At 43.8% G+C, this 16,022-nt stretch overlaps 1 protein-coding gene across 1 annotated transcript in view; it reads left to right on the forward strand.

Annotated features, from left to right (window-relative positions):
* LOC311229753 (protocadherin-1-like) overlaps positions 1-16,022 on the forward strand; it is a gene marked incomplete at both ends in the record, with an annotated part of 32,627 nt that overhangs the window by 3,447 nt on the left and 13,158 nt on the right. Inside the window, one exon of the mRNA XM_084315828.1 lies at positions 10,891-11,695. Within this exon, the coding sequence (XP_084171954.1) occupies positions 10,891-11,695 (805 nt within the window). The remainder of the gene's footprint in view (positions 1-10,890; positions 11,696-16,022) is intronic.

Genomic DNA, 16,022 nt, shown 5'->3' on the forward strand with positions numbered 1-16,022 from the left:
TTGGTTAAGGTTAGAGTTTGTCTTAGAGCATGGCGATAGAACGCCAGGTAGTTTGCAGGCTGTTCGAGGCGGAAATGGACAAAGACACAGCTCTTCACTCACACAGCTTGTTGGCTAACAACAAGCTATATGGATGCGGACAATGGATGGACATCAACACAGGCTGGATGGACAATGCCATGGAGTGGATATACTTTATCAACAAGCCAACAACAAGGTAGATTAGCGATCTTAACTCTAGTTTAATACATGATACGTTGTCTACTGATGCCGCATAACGTTGTAACGTTACAGCTACTGCTAGCTGTTAGCTCCGTCATCTTAGCTGGCCACTTTTATAATTACTTCATGGAAACGGAGTAACGTTAACGTTTAAACGTTATGTCGAGGTCATACAATACTACAGTCGACATAAGGTTAACGTTACCCCGTTTCCATGAAGTGTTTAAATAGCAGCAATCTTGTTGAAAATGTAACTTTATTAAAATGCTCTCTCTCTCTCGCTCTCGCTCTCTCTCTCTCTCTCTAATTTCGCCGCATGTGGGACATAACCACTCAGACAATGAATGGTAACTTGTTTAAAATAACGAGCTTTACAAATGTGTTTATTATTGAATGGATCTGACATCATCTGAGAGAGAGAGAGCGAGAGAGAGAGAGAGAGCGAGAGAGCTGTGCGTGTTTGTGTTGGGCTTTTTTTACCAAACATTTGCTAAATGTTTGGTATAGCGCCCCTAGTGGCGAAGTACCCAGCGGCCGCCACTGTGCACAACCCTGTGATAAACTGGCCAACAGGCTTGGTCGTGAGCTGGAGCGCTCACTGCCACGCCTCTTGTCTACAGTCAGCTCGGCCGCCACTGGAGGCCGCTGGTTCTCGCGTTCCCAACAAACCCATTGACCTTTCTGCTATCCCTCCAATTTATCATGATTTAGAGGCTGTTTTTAGTAAACAGCGTGCTCTCTCCTTGCCACCCCATCGCCTGTACAACTGTGCTATTGACCTGCTCCCGGGGGGCCGCTCCCCGCTAGTCGCCTGTTCAATCTCTCACGCCCGGAGAGGGAGTCCATGGAGAAATACGTCCACGACTCCCTGGCCTCAGGCATTATTACCCCCTCCTCCTCTCTTCGTTTCCAAAAAAGATGGCTCCCTTCGCCCCTGTATTGACTACCGGGGTCTCAACAACATCACGGTCAAGAACAAGTACCCCCTGCCATTAATTGACTCTGCTTTTGAGCCCCTGCAAGGTGCCACCATTTTCACGAAGCTGGACCTCAGGAACCAGGGTTAGAAATAAACTTTTTTTTTTTCAGGGCTTTTTTTGCCCCCCTTAATTGATTTTCGGGGGCTTTTTTTGTATTTCGGGGGCACTGCATTTTTTTTGATAAATTAACAAAGATTATAAAACATTGTAGACACTTTTTTTTACAGTCTTCGTCCCTATGTTTGATAATGTAATGTTAGTGTCTCCATATATAAGGCTCTACGCTAACCTTTTTCCCAAGGAGCACATCAAATTTAAATAAATAAAATCTAAAGAAAGAAAGAAAATTGTTCAAGTAACAGAGTTTATTAACAAACAATTTATTACATGCATATTATACTGTGCGTGTGCATAGTAAGGGCTAAACATCTGTGCAAATAGCACATACCACCAAAATCACAAATTGGCCCATGCCTACTAGACGCAAAGGATATCAGTTGTCAAGCTGCTTTTGTATGTTGTAGTCTTGTCACGATACCAACATTTTGACTTTGATACAGATAAGAAAGGCAATGGAATATATTATTAGATGACAGAACATGGAAAATTCTTTATACAATTCTTTAATTCATTATAATTGAAACGCTATTGAATAATAGTTAATTAATAGTTAATACAATTATTCTGTTACAGCTACAACCAGGGGCGGACTGGGACACAAATTCAGCCCGGGACATACAGACGCACCAACCCACGCACCGGTCCACGCACCAGCCCCGAAACTGGCCCACACAGCGGCCGTTATGAAACAGTATTAAACAACCCAAGGCTGTGGCTAAGGAGTCAACATCAGGGAGACCAAATCTACACCCCGCCCCTAGATGTGCACTTGTGCACAGTGCACACACACACACACACACACACATATATATACCGTTACTTCCTGTCATTGGCATACGTTCTTTTTCTTTTACTAACATCTTAGTGCCTCATTAGCCTAGGGATTAAGGATACATGAAGTATTAACTACACCGTAATAATATTGAGGTTTTGATCCATAGAAAGGTCTGTGCTACACAATTTCAGTTAGATTAGATTTATTGTCCTTTAATTTTGCACTCATGACATTGATTGATTGATTGATTGATTGATTGATTGAAAACTTTATTAACAGATTGCAGAATGGGTACAATACAGTACAGCTCAATACACACAATTGTTAAGGGGATGCAGACCAGAGAAAGACTTTCGTCTTGTTTACATCAGGGTCCCCCATTTTAGTTGCTTGCCGTTTAATCAACATCGAAAGACCCCCCACTTCCTCCCAGACACCCATTCCAAGAGCCTGTTCGCTTTCCAGGTCTCTCTCTCTCTCTCTCTCTCTCTCTCTCTCTCTCTCTCTCTCTCTCTCTCTCTCTCTCTCTCTCTCTCTCTCTCTCTCTCTCTCTCTCTCTCTCTCTCTCTCTCTCTCTCTCTCTCTCTCTCTCTCTCTCTCTCTCTCTCTCTCTCTCTCTGTCTGTCTGTGTGTCTCTCTCTCTCTGTCTGTGAGAGACAGGTAGATTGCGGGCTGATTTCAAGTAGATCTCGATTTATAAAAGTGTTATTTTTTATTAGATCACTAACAAAATAATAAAAGAAAAAATACTAATTTAATCAGATTAATCACTTTATTCAAATTGAGGATTTAGGCCCTGTCCACACGAGCGCTGGATTTAATATAACCATGATTGTATGTGCGCAGTTGCACTGTTCGGCCACACACAACCGGGGATTTGCTACACTGCAACCGCGGTCTTGAAAACCGGAGCCCAGGGTGAAGTTTTGCGGTTTTGCAGTTGCGTGTGGGCATAGCAACCGAGGTTATTCCCAGTGTTTACAGCAGAGCTGTCGCAATTATTTCCCATGTTCACGGCGGACTGTCAAACAATAGCAAGTTAGCAACCGAGTGCGGGGTAGAGAGATTAGAGCAGAGCCAGCTACACCAGTGTTTACAGCAGAGCTGTCCCAAGTAGCGTTATATGAAAATGATTGTAACAAACTTTTGTTCGAAACGTATCGTCTGTGTTGAAGAGTGTTGTGATCGACTGATGTCTGTTGTCGCATTCCTGACCTGATGCTCAGAGTAAACATGTAGCTGCGGCTAAACTAAACTCATGTGTTGTCAAGTTATTGTTATAAGGAACCCAGTCCAGACTGCATCCCCTTAACAATTGTTTGTATTGAGCCGTATTGTATTGTACCCATTCTGCAATGTGTTAAATAATGTTTGCATCCATTCATAGCGGTAACGTTACCACATTACGTTAGCATTTAAGCTATATACTATACATAGATATAGCCATTCACATTAGCATGTAGCTAACAACACCGGCGGTCTTTTGTGAGACTAATCTATCCGCTCTTGGTGGTAAATTGTGTTGCTGATGGTTTTGTTTCATCAACAAATGAAAGGCAGAACACACAGTGAATGTATCCGTTTGTTTATTGCACTTTTATTGCAGTTTCTTTCTTTGCTGAAAATATATGTTCCGTTGGCAAAATGATGGCTATGGTGTTTCTAAACAGGAAGTTTAGTGAGCGTTCAATCTTTTCTGATTGGTTGAAATGGCCTTCATGTCTGAACAACATCGCCGCCTACTGCTTTGACATTGCACTACATGTATCGGTTTGCTGGTTTTCCAGCCACCGTGAGTACGTAATTATATGCGGTTGTTCACCTGTGTGGACAGAGGTTTATTTTTTTCAAACTTCGGTTACATTAAATCCAGCGCTCGTGTGGACAGGGCCTTAGTTTGAGGATATAAAAAAAAAATTATAAAAGAAAATGAGAATTATTTCTTTTTTATTTAAATTTTTTAATTAAAAACGAAGGTTCGAATGTCAGTTCGAAAAACCCTGACGAAGTTTGAATCACTTTATTCAAATTGAGGATTTAGTTTGAGGGGAAAACAATTATAAAATTATTATTTTTTAATTTAAATTTTTTTCGAAGGTTCGAACGTCCGTTCGAAGAACCCTGATGAAGTTTAAATCCCCAAAAAAGGCTTCGGGGACAGCCTTACCAAACATATTATTTATATTATTCAAATGGCACTCAAACATGTTCCGTTGTGATGTCACAGTATGATGTCATAATAGCACATTCTAGAACATTTGTGATGTCACAGTATGATGTCATAATAGCACATTCTAGAACATTTGTGATGTCACAGTATGATGTCATAGTATGATGTCATAATCAAACATTCTAGAACATTTGTGTATCTATTCAACAATTCTCTCAGAAGATCTCATTGTGCATATTGAAACAGTACTGAACAGATAGACTAAACAACATAGATTGAAGTTTGCATTTCGCAACCAAGGTGCCTTGCCTACCGTTTTGCTGTGGAAAGGCGAGTCCACAACGGCTAGCTAGCTGTTCTACTTCAGGGGTTCCCAAACTTTTCAGGCCGCGACCCAAAAATAACGGGGTCAGAGAGCCGCGACCCCCACTATTATAGGAGGTAAAGAAAATAAAATAAAATTATTATTATTTTTTTTTTTTATTATATATAAATGGAAATGTATGGTTGAAACATGCACACGTTCAAACGCACACACACTAATAAGCATTGGAGGCTTTTAACCAGGGCCGGACTGGGGAAATCATTCAGGCCAGGAAATATTATAATAATAATAATAACTTTATTTGTATAGCACTTTTCATACAGAGGTTGCAGTTCAAAGTGCTTCACAACAGTAAAAAATACAGGCATGAGCGAGCATAGCAAGATATGGCAAATCACAGTGTTTCACATTAGGATCTAGCATCCTAATAGGCTCTCTATTCAGTAATACTCCTGTAATTCCCAACATACTTCACAGTACATATTGCTGTAACTTTAGTGATATTAGATCACAGGGACACGAACCCACACTGTAACTGAGGGGTACAATTCCCTGACTGTATTAATCAAGTACTGATATCATTGAATCACTACCGACTTGTACATTGCTGGCCAACACCGTACAAAGGTATTCTAGATGACGACACTCGCACAATAACAGGTTTTCCACTCAAAATACTCGTTTACAATATTTATTACACAAAGGGGATATTAGGTTACATCACTTGGTCACTTTAGATGCGCTTATAAGGCAAATAGAATGTGCAGGTAAATCAATAATGGATATTAAGGATTATCTAGGGATCTTCTGGGAAAGGGTGTACTACCGGTTGTAAGCCAGCAGAGGGGGCCAAAGCTCTATGCAAGTCAATGGTTCAGGGGGGCAATATCACCCCTGGAGCAGTGGGGATAGGCAACCTGGTCCCAGGATGCGCGCCGTGTAGGTGAGAGCCGTCGAGCCTCTGTTACGACAGAGACAGGCTTGAGTGATGGTCTCACGGGCAGGTGTAAATCCCACAGTAGCAGTGGGGTAGGCGGTTCTCTGTTCCAGCAGCTTGGTCAAAGCAATGAAGAAGAATAATCCTTGCCCGGAGAGTGGCACTGCCGGTGGGGTGTAAGTCCTCCGTGGTGCTGCTGCTCCGGTGTAGATATCCTCTCCGGTGCGGTAATGCACGGCTGAGCTTGACGTTAATATACTATTAGCACGCGGCAATAAGTGCTCTATTATAGACACACAATTACCCACTTCACGTGGTCTTTGACTCGTAATGAAGGTTTACTAATATATAGAGAACGATACGACAAACGGACGTATTTAGGATAACACGATTCTATCTTGGGCGATACGAGCCCTGCTATACCGCACGTTACGTAGTGGGTAAGGCTTTACTTGGTAACTGAACCAGACAACTGAAGGCGAACTGAAGAGGAACTGCAAGGGGGGTTCTGTATTCTTGCGCCATATTTATATCCACGGTGGACAAATAGTGCCTATCTCATTTCTGTCGCCTCTAGGTCTCGTAGCCGTAGGCGAAAAGCGGGCATGTTCAGACATATCTCGTCGGTACCTTTCAAGTCAGCTCGAGGGGGCAAGGCTTTACTCGGTAGCTGGCGCCATGGGATCGCTTCCAATAGAGGAATGAATATTATGGTCTGTCCTGCTAGACTAAAGGGATATTCCGTGCATATTGTACAAGGAATATACAGGGGATATCAAACGATATACAAATATTATACATGGGATCTCAGGCAATAAATATATATATTCGGTTTAGTCTGACCCTTTGTAACACACACTGTAACTTTAGTGATACTAGATCACAGGGACTCGAACCCACACTGTAACTTTAGTGATACTAGATCACAGGGACTCGAACCCACACTGTAACTTTAGTGATACTAGATCACAGGGACTCGAACCCACACTAACTTTAGTGATACTAGATCACAGGGACTCGAACCCACACTGTAACTTTAGTGATACTAGATCACAGGGACTCGAACCCACACTGTAACTTTAGTGATACTAGATCACAGGGACTCGAACCCACACTGTAACTTTAGTGATATTAGATCACAGGGACTCGAACCCATACTAAATAGTGGGACCTATTGCATGAACAAATAATCACAGTGTTTCACATTTGGATCTAGCAAATAATAAAAATAGTTTAAAATGATTCAGTTTAAAAATAGTCATCAGTAAGAAGTAAAAATTGCAATAACCGACACATGAATTTGATAGGCAGTGTATAAGAGTAGGCAGGGTAAGAATAGTGCAGGTAAATACAAGTTGTGTCAGGATATCCCTGATGTTTCCTCTTGCCACTAGGTGGTAGCAGATATCTATCAGTGAAATGCCTGAGCAAAGAGATAGGTTTTAAGCTGTCTTTTAAAGATGTCTAGCGAGTTGGCTTCCCTGATGTTTTGGGGTAGTTTGTTCCATAGTTTTGGGGCATAGTTGATAAAGGCTGCATTACCGATCCTCTTTTGACTGCTTCTGGGAGCCTCTAGTAGTCCAGCAGCTGATGATCGCAGTGTTCTTGCTGGTGTGTAATTTATTAGAGTGTTGGCGATGTAGCTAGGTCCCTGTCCATTTAGAGCTTTGAATGTAAGGAGAAGGACCTTAAAGTCAATTCTAAATGTTACAGGAAGCCAGTGTAAAGCAGCTAAGACTGGACTAATGTGCTCTCTCCTTTTGGTTCTAGTTAGCAGTCGGGCTGCAGAGTTTTGGATTAGCTGAAGCCTCTCTGTGGTTTTCTTAGGGAGACCTGTGAAAAGTGCATTACAGTAGTCTAACCGGCTAGATATGAATGCATGAATTAGCTTCTCAGCATCGTTCTGATTAATAAATGGTCGTACTTTTGCTATATTTCTGAGATGGAAGAACGATGTTTTTGTCACTTTGCTAGTATGAGAATTGAAGTTCAGTTTTGAATCTATGATAACCCCAAGACTAGTGACCTCAGATTTGATCCAAGGGGTTAGTCCCCCCAGGTTCTTTATTAATGTTTCTTTTTTAGTTTTGGAGCCGATAATTAGAATTTCAGTTTTGTTCTCGTTTAGTTTCAGGAAGTTCTTACTCATCCATTTATTTATTGCCAGTAAGCAGTCTGTAATGGAGCTAATCGCTGTATCATTTGGTTCAGCAGATATGTACAGTTGTGTATCATCCGCATAGCTATGGAAATCTACATTATGTTCTCTGATGATATCACCCAGCGGTAACATGTAAAGGGAGAAGAGTAAAGGACCTAAGCAACTCCCTTGTGCAACTCCATAGTTGTTGTCGTATATATCAGACATGTGATCTCCTAGTTTAACATAGAATTTCCTCCCTCTGATGTATGTTTTAAACCAGCCCAGCACATGTTCTGAGAAACCGACATGGTTTTCAAGACGATCGATTAGAATATCGTGATCGATTGTATCAAATGCTGCACTGAGATCTAACAGGATAAGGATGGAGATCTTATTCTCGTCAGAGTTTAGTCTGAGGTCACTGATTATTTTGGTGAGGGCAGTTTCAGTGCTATGATATTTTCTGAATCCTGACTGAAATTCTTCTAAGATGTTGTTTTCTTCAAGAAAGGAATTTATTTGAACTGAAACTATCTTTTCAAGTACTTTACTAATGAATGGTAGGTTGGATATTGGACGATAATTTGCCATTTCATTACTATCCAAGTTAGGTTTTTTTAGTAATGGCTTTACAACTGCTGTTTTAAAGGCATCCGGGAAAATACCAGTCCTAAGGGAAGTGTTTATGATATCTAGCACAGGGCTTGAAATATAGTGCAAAATATAGCCCCAGTCAGGCCACTTTTTAAGCAGGGGGTCTGGGGGCTAGCATATGTATGATTAGCAACAACACTGATTTTGATGGATTTTCAGTTTTTTTGTAATGTCAGATTGAAAATAATACAATCTTTTATTCAACTTCAGCCCTTATCATAACACCACATATTCATTTTATAATTCTAAACCTTTAAATGCCAGTGTGTGTGATGGCATATATTTGCAATATATCAAATGCAAAGTAGATTTTTCTGGGGGGGATTATTACAGGCTAGCATGTGTCAATGATTAGCAACAACAGTTTTTTTGTAAGGGTCCCGCCTCCACCAATCACATGCGGCTCCTTTTGTGAGAGAGAGATAGTTCTCCAACTTGTGTGAGTTGCAGTGATCTCCTGGTTGTTCCCCCCCTAGGTTATCTAACTATTGCGCTGCTGCAACTAGAAACACTGTCCTGGCCTGCTTCTAAGTTCAGTGGCCTGACTGCAAAAAAAAATAGATTTTTTTTAATCTGGCGGTATAGGTGGTTGCTAGGGTGTTTCTATGTGGTTGCTAGGGTGTTATAGGTGGTTGCTAGGGTGTTTCTAGGTGGTTGCTAGGGTGTTATATGTGGTTGCTAGGGTGTTATAGGTGGTTGCTAGGGTGTTATAGCTGGTTGCTAGGGTGTTTCTAGGTGGTTGCTAGGGTGTTATAGGTGGTTGCTAGGGTGTTTCTAGGTGGTTGCTATGGTGTTTCTAGGTGGTTGCTAAGGTGTTATAGGTGGTTGCTAGGGTGTCTAATGTAAGTGGTATAGTTAAAGGGTTAACCCATTGTATAGAGGTCATGGCTAACATCCACCAATGAATGTAGAAGTCAGTACTGAGTTGATTGACACCTCCCTTAAGTGTCAAGCACATGCAGGTGTCAATCAACTCAGTACACCTGCAAGCCTTAATTGATTCAAATCCTGTGGTCAACATAGACCAATGAAAGAGGATATCCCTGAGTACAATGGCACAACCCGCAAGTCTCTACGACAAACGGTTCAAAAGATACACAAAGGGGGAGGAGCCAAACCATGGGGGCCTGGTCAACATAGACCAATGAAAGAGGATATCCCTATTGAGTACAATGGCACAACCCTAACCTCGTTCCCAGTTTTATCTCCTCCGTGAGATAAAGACTGGTAAAGCACTACGGCCGAAAGTGTGAATTTCCGGTGTATGTACTTCCCCTGGAAGCTGCCTCCGAACGGACCAAACTTTTCCCGAATCCTGTCGGCAAACAAGCTAGAACGTCCCGGTCATGTAGTCAATTCTTCAGGCAAAGCCGTTGCAGTGGCTTAAACGAGGAAATATTGTGCACTTCACACATTTCTATAATTGTTTTGTTGAAACCGGAAAGCCTGTAGCCGGTACTTCCTGTACTTCTGTTTTCACACTTTAGGAGGCATATCTTTACCAGCCTAGGCACAACCCGCAAGTCTCTACGACAAGCGTTTCAAAAGATACAAAAAGGGGGCGTGTCCTAATGATCAATGGCACTCCCCTGAAGGGGGAGGAGCCGAGCCATGGGGGCGTGGTCAACATAGACCAATGAAAGGATATCCCTACTGATTATGATGTCATAATAGAACATTCTAGAACATTTGTTTATGTATTCAACCATTCTCTCAGAATATCTCATTGTGCATCTCGAAACAGGTCTTTTCAGTCCTGTTCAGACAGATAGACTTTTTTTTATGACACAAGGGGCAAGCCAATGCTTGTAGTTGGCAAAGAATTTAAATTATGTTTTATGTGCATTGTATGCCTGTACCTGTGCCTTTCATCCAAAAATGAAATACAAATATATTTCTTTTATCCACTTTTTCTCCCATTTTCTATATTTTTCTCCCATCCCAATTTCGTATCATCCAATTCAACCCTCCCCTGTCACGAACGCTGTTTCTTGCCTCCCACAAGCCGGCTGCAATGTGGACTAAGTCATACATAGCACAAGTCCCCTCCAGTACTTGAGGTAACAGCAGTCGCATCTTTTCACCTGCGCAGCTCGATCTCTCAGTAGCGAGGAGTAACGCGTGGGAGGCTCACGCTGCCCCCGACACTTCCTGATTCTACTGCGCAGGTGCACCAACCGACCTGTAGGAGTCGCTGTCCACAACGCCCGATCTCCACCCATCAGTTTCCCACCCCCTAATACGGCCAATGTGTATTAGTATGAACGACCAGCTAAACTGAAAGCAATGTGGAGCGCTGGGCTCGAACAGGCAAGCCCAGCGTCTCCGTCATTCGTGGTGAGCGCCTTGCCCACTACGCCACGTAGCCGCCCTAAATGAAATACAAATATATAATTTTTTTTATTATCTTTTTTAAGACCTCGCTGAATAGATATCCACTCCAAATTCCACGTCAACTTTCTTTAAAAGATTTCTTGGCAATGCCTCAACCTTTTTGTGGATGATGTATAGGGGGGCCCTGACTAATGTTGTTGTTTCTTTCTCTCTTGTTTCCTTTCTCCCAGACGGATGCTGTGCCAGTCGGGTGGAGATATGAATCTGAGGTGGGAGATGAGGCTGGTACTGTCAGCTGTCCTGCTGGTGTTCTGTGGCGCCTCGCCGAATCACATCCTGTACCGGCTGAACGAGGATCAGCCGTACAACACCCTCATCGGCAGCCTGGCGGCGGACGAGAACCTGACCGATTCCGGCCACCTGTACGAACTGGTGGTGGGCTCCCGTTACCTGCGGGTGGACGGCAAGACCGGAGACATCTACACCACCATGCTACCCATCGACCGCGAGAGCGAGACACTGTGCCCCAATGTGTTCGAGGGCGAGTGTTTCCTGGAGTTCAAGGTGTCCATCACGGACATGAAGGGGATCAAGAGAGAGATTGAGGGCCGCATCGAGGTATTGGATGTCAATGACAACACGCCGCAGTTCTCCTCAGACCTCCTCACCCTGTCGATCCCAGAGAACACCCCCCTCCGCGCTCGCTTCACCATCCCCATGGCCCACGACAAGGACTCAGGCCTCAACGCGGTGGCCAACTACTCGCTGATCACCGGGCCGGACGACCCCTTCAGCCTGCAGGTGGACGAGGATATGGGCCAGAAGCTGCCGCAGCTCATCGTCATAGGCCACCTGGACCGCGAGCAGAAGGACTCTTATGACCTGTACATCGGCGTGAAGGACGGGGGCAACCCAATGCTGGCCAGCAGCGCTGTGCTCAGAGTCACCGTCACGGACCAGAACGACAAGTTCGAGAGGAGCCACTATTTGGCTGAGCTGTCGGAGAACAGCCCGACCGGGCACTCTGTCCTGCAGGTGAGATGCACGTGTACACACACACACACACACACACACACACACACACACACACACACACACACACACACACACACACACACACACACACACACAGGGCCGCCTGGGAGAAATGCGAGGCCCTGTGCGAGATTTAAAATAATAGCGCATGTATCATGCCCAGCCTCGGGCAGCGCTATTATTTAAGAATATGTTGACTGTAAATTTTTTTTTTTTTTTTTTTTTTTTTTTTCATACAGTCAACATATTCTTAAATAATAGCGCTGCCCAGGGGAGCTCCAGTAGCTCACCACGTACCGCGAGTGCTATTTCAGCGCCGTGGACAACCGTGCTCGTCACGGATCTGGGGCTGAGCGAGTTCGAATCCCGGACTGCAGCCGTGCCTTTCCCAGAGTGTCTTCCCCCCCATCTGAACCCTTTCAGCCTGCTTCTGTCGGTCGAACTTGACCAAGTATAAATGCGATAAACGTATAAAAGAGCCAGGGAAATGGCCAAAGTTTAAATTAAAAAAAAATAGCGCTGCCCGAGGCTGGGCATGATACAGTCAACATATAGCAAGAGAGAGAGCGAGAGAGAGCTCCCGTTCTACAGTCAATATACAGTGTACAGAGAGAGAGAGAGAGAGAGAGACACATTGGAAAGAAATTGAAATTCTATTTGGCCCTAAACAGAGAGTACACAGTGGCAGAATACCTGAGCACTGTGACTGAAGATCCTTGACTAGGTACAGACTCAGCGAGCACAGCCTAGCCATCGAGAAAGGCCGCCATAGGCAGACTGTGTGTGTTAGAAAGAGAGAGAGAGAGAGAGAGAGAGAGAGAGCATGTCTGTGTCGTGTGTGTGTGTGTTAGAGAGAGAGCATGTATGAGAGAGATAAGCAAAGATGAGCCCCTAAAGGATATTCAACTTTTAATGGAAGAACAAAACAGAAGGAAAAGATAACTTCACAAAGGCAACATGAATATACATAGATCCAAAAGGACAAAGATCAACACTTAAATCCAAAGAGAAGAGGGTCTATACCAGAGAAAACAAAGTAGCAAGGAGCCAATGGCCGACATCAGCTAAATAGGCTAACTGCAAATAGAGTAGCCAGGTACTGACACCAGGCCACACACAGCTTTGGCCAACGCTACCCAAGCTACACAAACGACCAAGACAATTCACACACAGCACATGTCGTATCTCCAAATGTTGTGAAGTAACATATGTTTTGCCTGGAAAAAAACATCGTTATTAACAAAACATTCGGGAGGGGAAGGAAGGAAGAGTGGGGTAATGTCCAATGGACATCTTACCTGCACCAAGGAACGCAGGGCGAAAGGCCGCAACACAGCTCTCCACGTTGACGAAAGGCCTCTCGCTGGCGGGACAAAAAGAAGCTATGGCCGGAGCCTTGTCATGGTGCAGGCCCGACTACATCTTCTGTCAAAGATGATGTCGTAGTCAGAGTGCCAGGGCCTGCTATTCTCACGGCTAATGTCAATGGTCGTAGCACAAGCTAACAGCTAACTCTAGGCTAACTGATAGCATCAAGCTAATGTTCCCAGCCGAGCGAAAACGAGCAGCTAACGTCGTAGCTAAACAGCTAACTGGCTAACAGTTAGCTCAACCCGGCTATCGCTAACCATTAGCTAACGCAGAAGCAAGGTATGCGGCTACCACTGAAAAACTGTACAACGTGAGAAAAGCAATACAGGCCAACACTTCAGACAGCCGCTGTGTTTTCCTCTTCTCATACGGAGAGAGAAGGGAAAAAGAAGGCAATACACGTCCCACTACAGAGTGGTGTTTACCATAGCGGTGCTGGCAACAAGTCCCTCGCGGACTATAGCCGACTTGAGCATGGAGATATTCTCATAATGAAACACCAAGCTCACCTCCCTCGCACCAGGTGCTGACACCAGGCCACACACCGTTAGCTACTAGTACTACAACAGCTAGTCGGCCCGTTTGGCTCCCGAGAGAGAGAGAGAGAGAGAGAGAGAGAGAGAGAGAGAGAGAGAGAGAGAGAGAGAGAGAGAGAGAGATATCCACGGTGGGAATAGAATAGAGTGCATTAAAAACTCACCAAACGTCCAAGAGGATGGAGACAACCGCGTGGAGTTGACGAAGTTCATCTGCCGAACGACCGTCCTCTTCATCTTGGCATAACAATGCTGCACGCGCTGTCTCTAGGTTAGCTAACGCTAGTTAGCCTTTAGCTAAGCTAGCTACTAGCCGACATCATCATGGCTATATCCCGACTGAACCACACGTTAGCACTCAATATTATAACGTAGCTAAAGCTAACTAGCTGTCCCTGTCTTTAGCCGGGATGGCTAGCCTGACTGAACTGTCTAACATGCAACAACTTTCATCTTCAGTCCATCTGCCGAACGATGTCCTCTTCATCTTGGCTGGCATAACCTCCAATGCTGCACGCGCGAAATAGTCAGACGCTACCTTACCTGTAACCCCTCCCCTCATTGAAACCAATTCTGCTGCCTGCAGAGCCTCAGAGCTGCCTCCAATAGTGTATCTGCAGAGCCTCAGAGCCAGGAACAAGTCAGACACATTCTACAAACGTGTCTAATGTGAAATATATAAGCATATAAGCAAAACTAGATTTTAGGTCTGTGATGAAAAAGGGCCTCGCGGGAAGGGGGGCCTCGCAAAAAAAGAAAAAATAAAGAAAAATAATAATAATAAATAAAAAATATATTTTTTTTATTTTTTTTTATTTTTTTTGTGCGAGGCCCCCCTTCCCACGAGGCCCTGTGCGACCGCACTGCTCGCACACCCCCTGAGGCGGCCCTGCACACACACACACACACACACACACACACACACATACACAGACAAACACACACCCAGACAAACACGTACACAGACAAACACACATACACAGACAAACACACACCCAGACAAACACACACACGAACAAACACACACACATACACAGACAAACAAACAAACACACACACAGACAAACACACACACGTACACACACACACACACACACACTCACACACACACACATACACACAAACACACACACAGAGACACACACAAATGCTATCATAATGCAGAAAGAGGTAATATTGTCCTTTGTTTTACCACTTTGTGATCAAGGTATTTAAAACAGAAACATTTTAAACCATTGAATTACACACAGTATTATGTTTCTATACCACTAATTAGAAGGCGTTTAGACTGCAGCATGTGAGGGAGCTGGTAAACTAACATGATAGTTCAAGAGCACTCAAGCCTCCCTCATAGCATGACAAGCAACCTTGTTTAATTAGGGGCCTCGTCTTCCCCCTGGGGCCTGGGCAATGATCCAGAACAATGGGGTTATGGTTAAAGAAACAAGTGAAGTCAAATCAATTGATTGAAATTGATTTCCCTTCTTTAAACACCAGATGTTACAGAACACAAGTTAATTATTGACAAGTTCCTAGAATTGCATATTGAGTTGCAGCATGTGAGCACAGCCGCCACTATGATTAGGCACAGCCATTGAGTTGGCTATTTTCCAGGGTCAATTTGAGGCAAATGTCCAGGCATAAAATTGGTATAAATACTGTTAATCTCCTAGTCAACTATTAGTCGGCACAATCTAGTTATTTTCAATGGGTGTGTTGAGTATGCACCCCCCCCCCCCCCCCCCCCCTTCATAATCTTCCATGGGATGCAGCAGCAAACGAACAGTGGGAGTAAAAGTGGTCTAATTGAAGTCTTAAGCAGGTCAGGAGTGTCAATCAAGCATTTATGCTGCCTCAAAAGAGCCACTCTTCAAATGCACCCTACGTGAAATGATTTCTCTGGGTTTCCAGTGACAGATGTAATAGAATGAGTCACATATAGAGCAATAATACCAATAAGCTCCATGGATAATCTCCTGACGGAGTCAGATTCAGTCACACATGGTGCGGTGGAGGGTTAGCTGGCCCCTATTTGAGGAAGTGATATAGTGCCATGTGATATATCCCCCAAGGTGTGTATGAGGACAAGTGATGCCATAAAATCACATTGCCAAGGTGAGTACTTGGCACGTCTGATGGCACGTGTGACACACATTATTGCAATTGGACCAAGATTGTACTCAACATCTCGGGAGAATCGCAAGTTAACATGTAGTCTAAGTGCTGCACTTACATGACCTAGTAATTTCTATGACCCCACTTTAACACCTGCTGATCTCTACTAAATCAATCAGACCTGAGCTCATAGTCGCCACACTTCTGAAAGTAGCAGTACTGGTCTACATCACATCCAATGTACTATATACACAAGACTTATGATCATAACTCTTACATTAAGATGCTTGATGAATTCAGGCCCT

This window comes from Notolepis coatsorum, assembly GCF_963971535.1.
Source record: "Notolepis coatsorum genome assembly, chromosome: 6".
NCBI lineage: Eukaryota > Metazoa > Chordata > Actinopteri > Aulopiformes > Paralepididae > Notolepis > Notolepis coatsorum.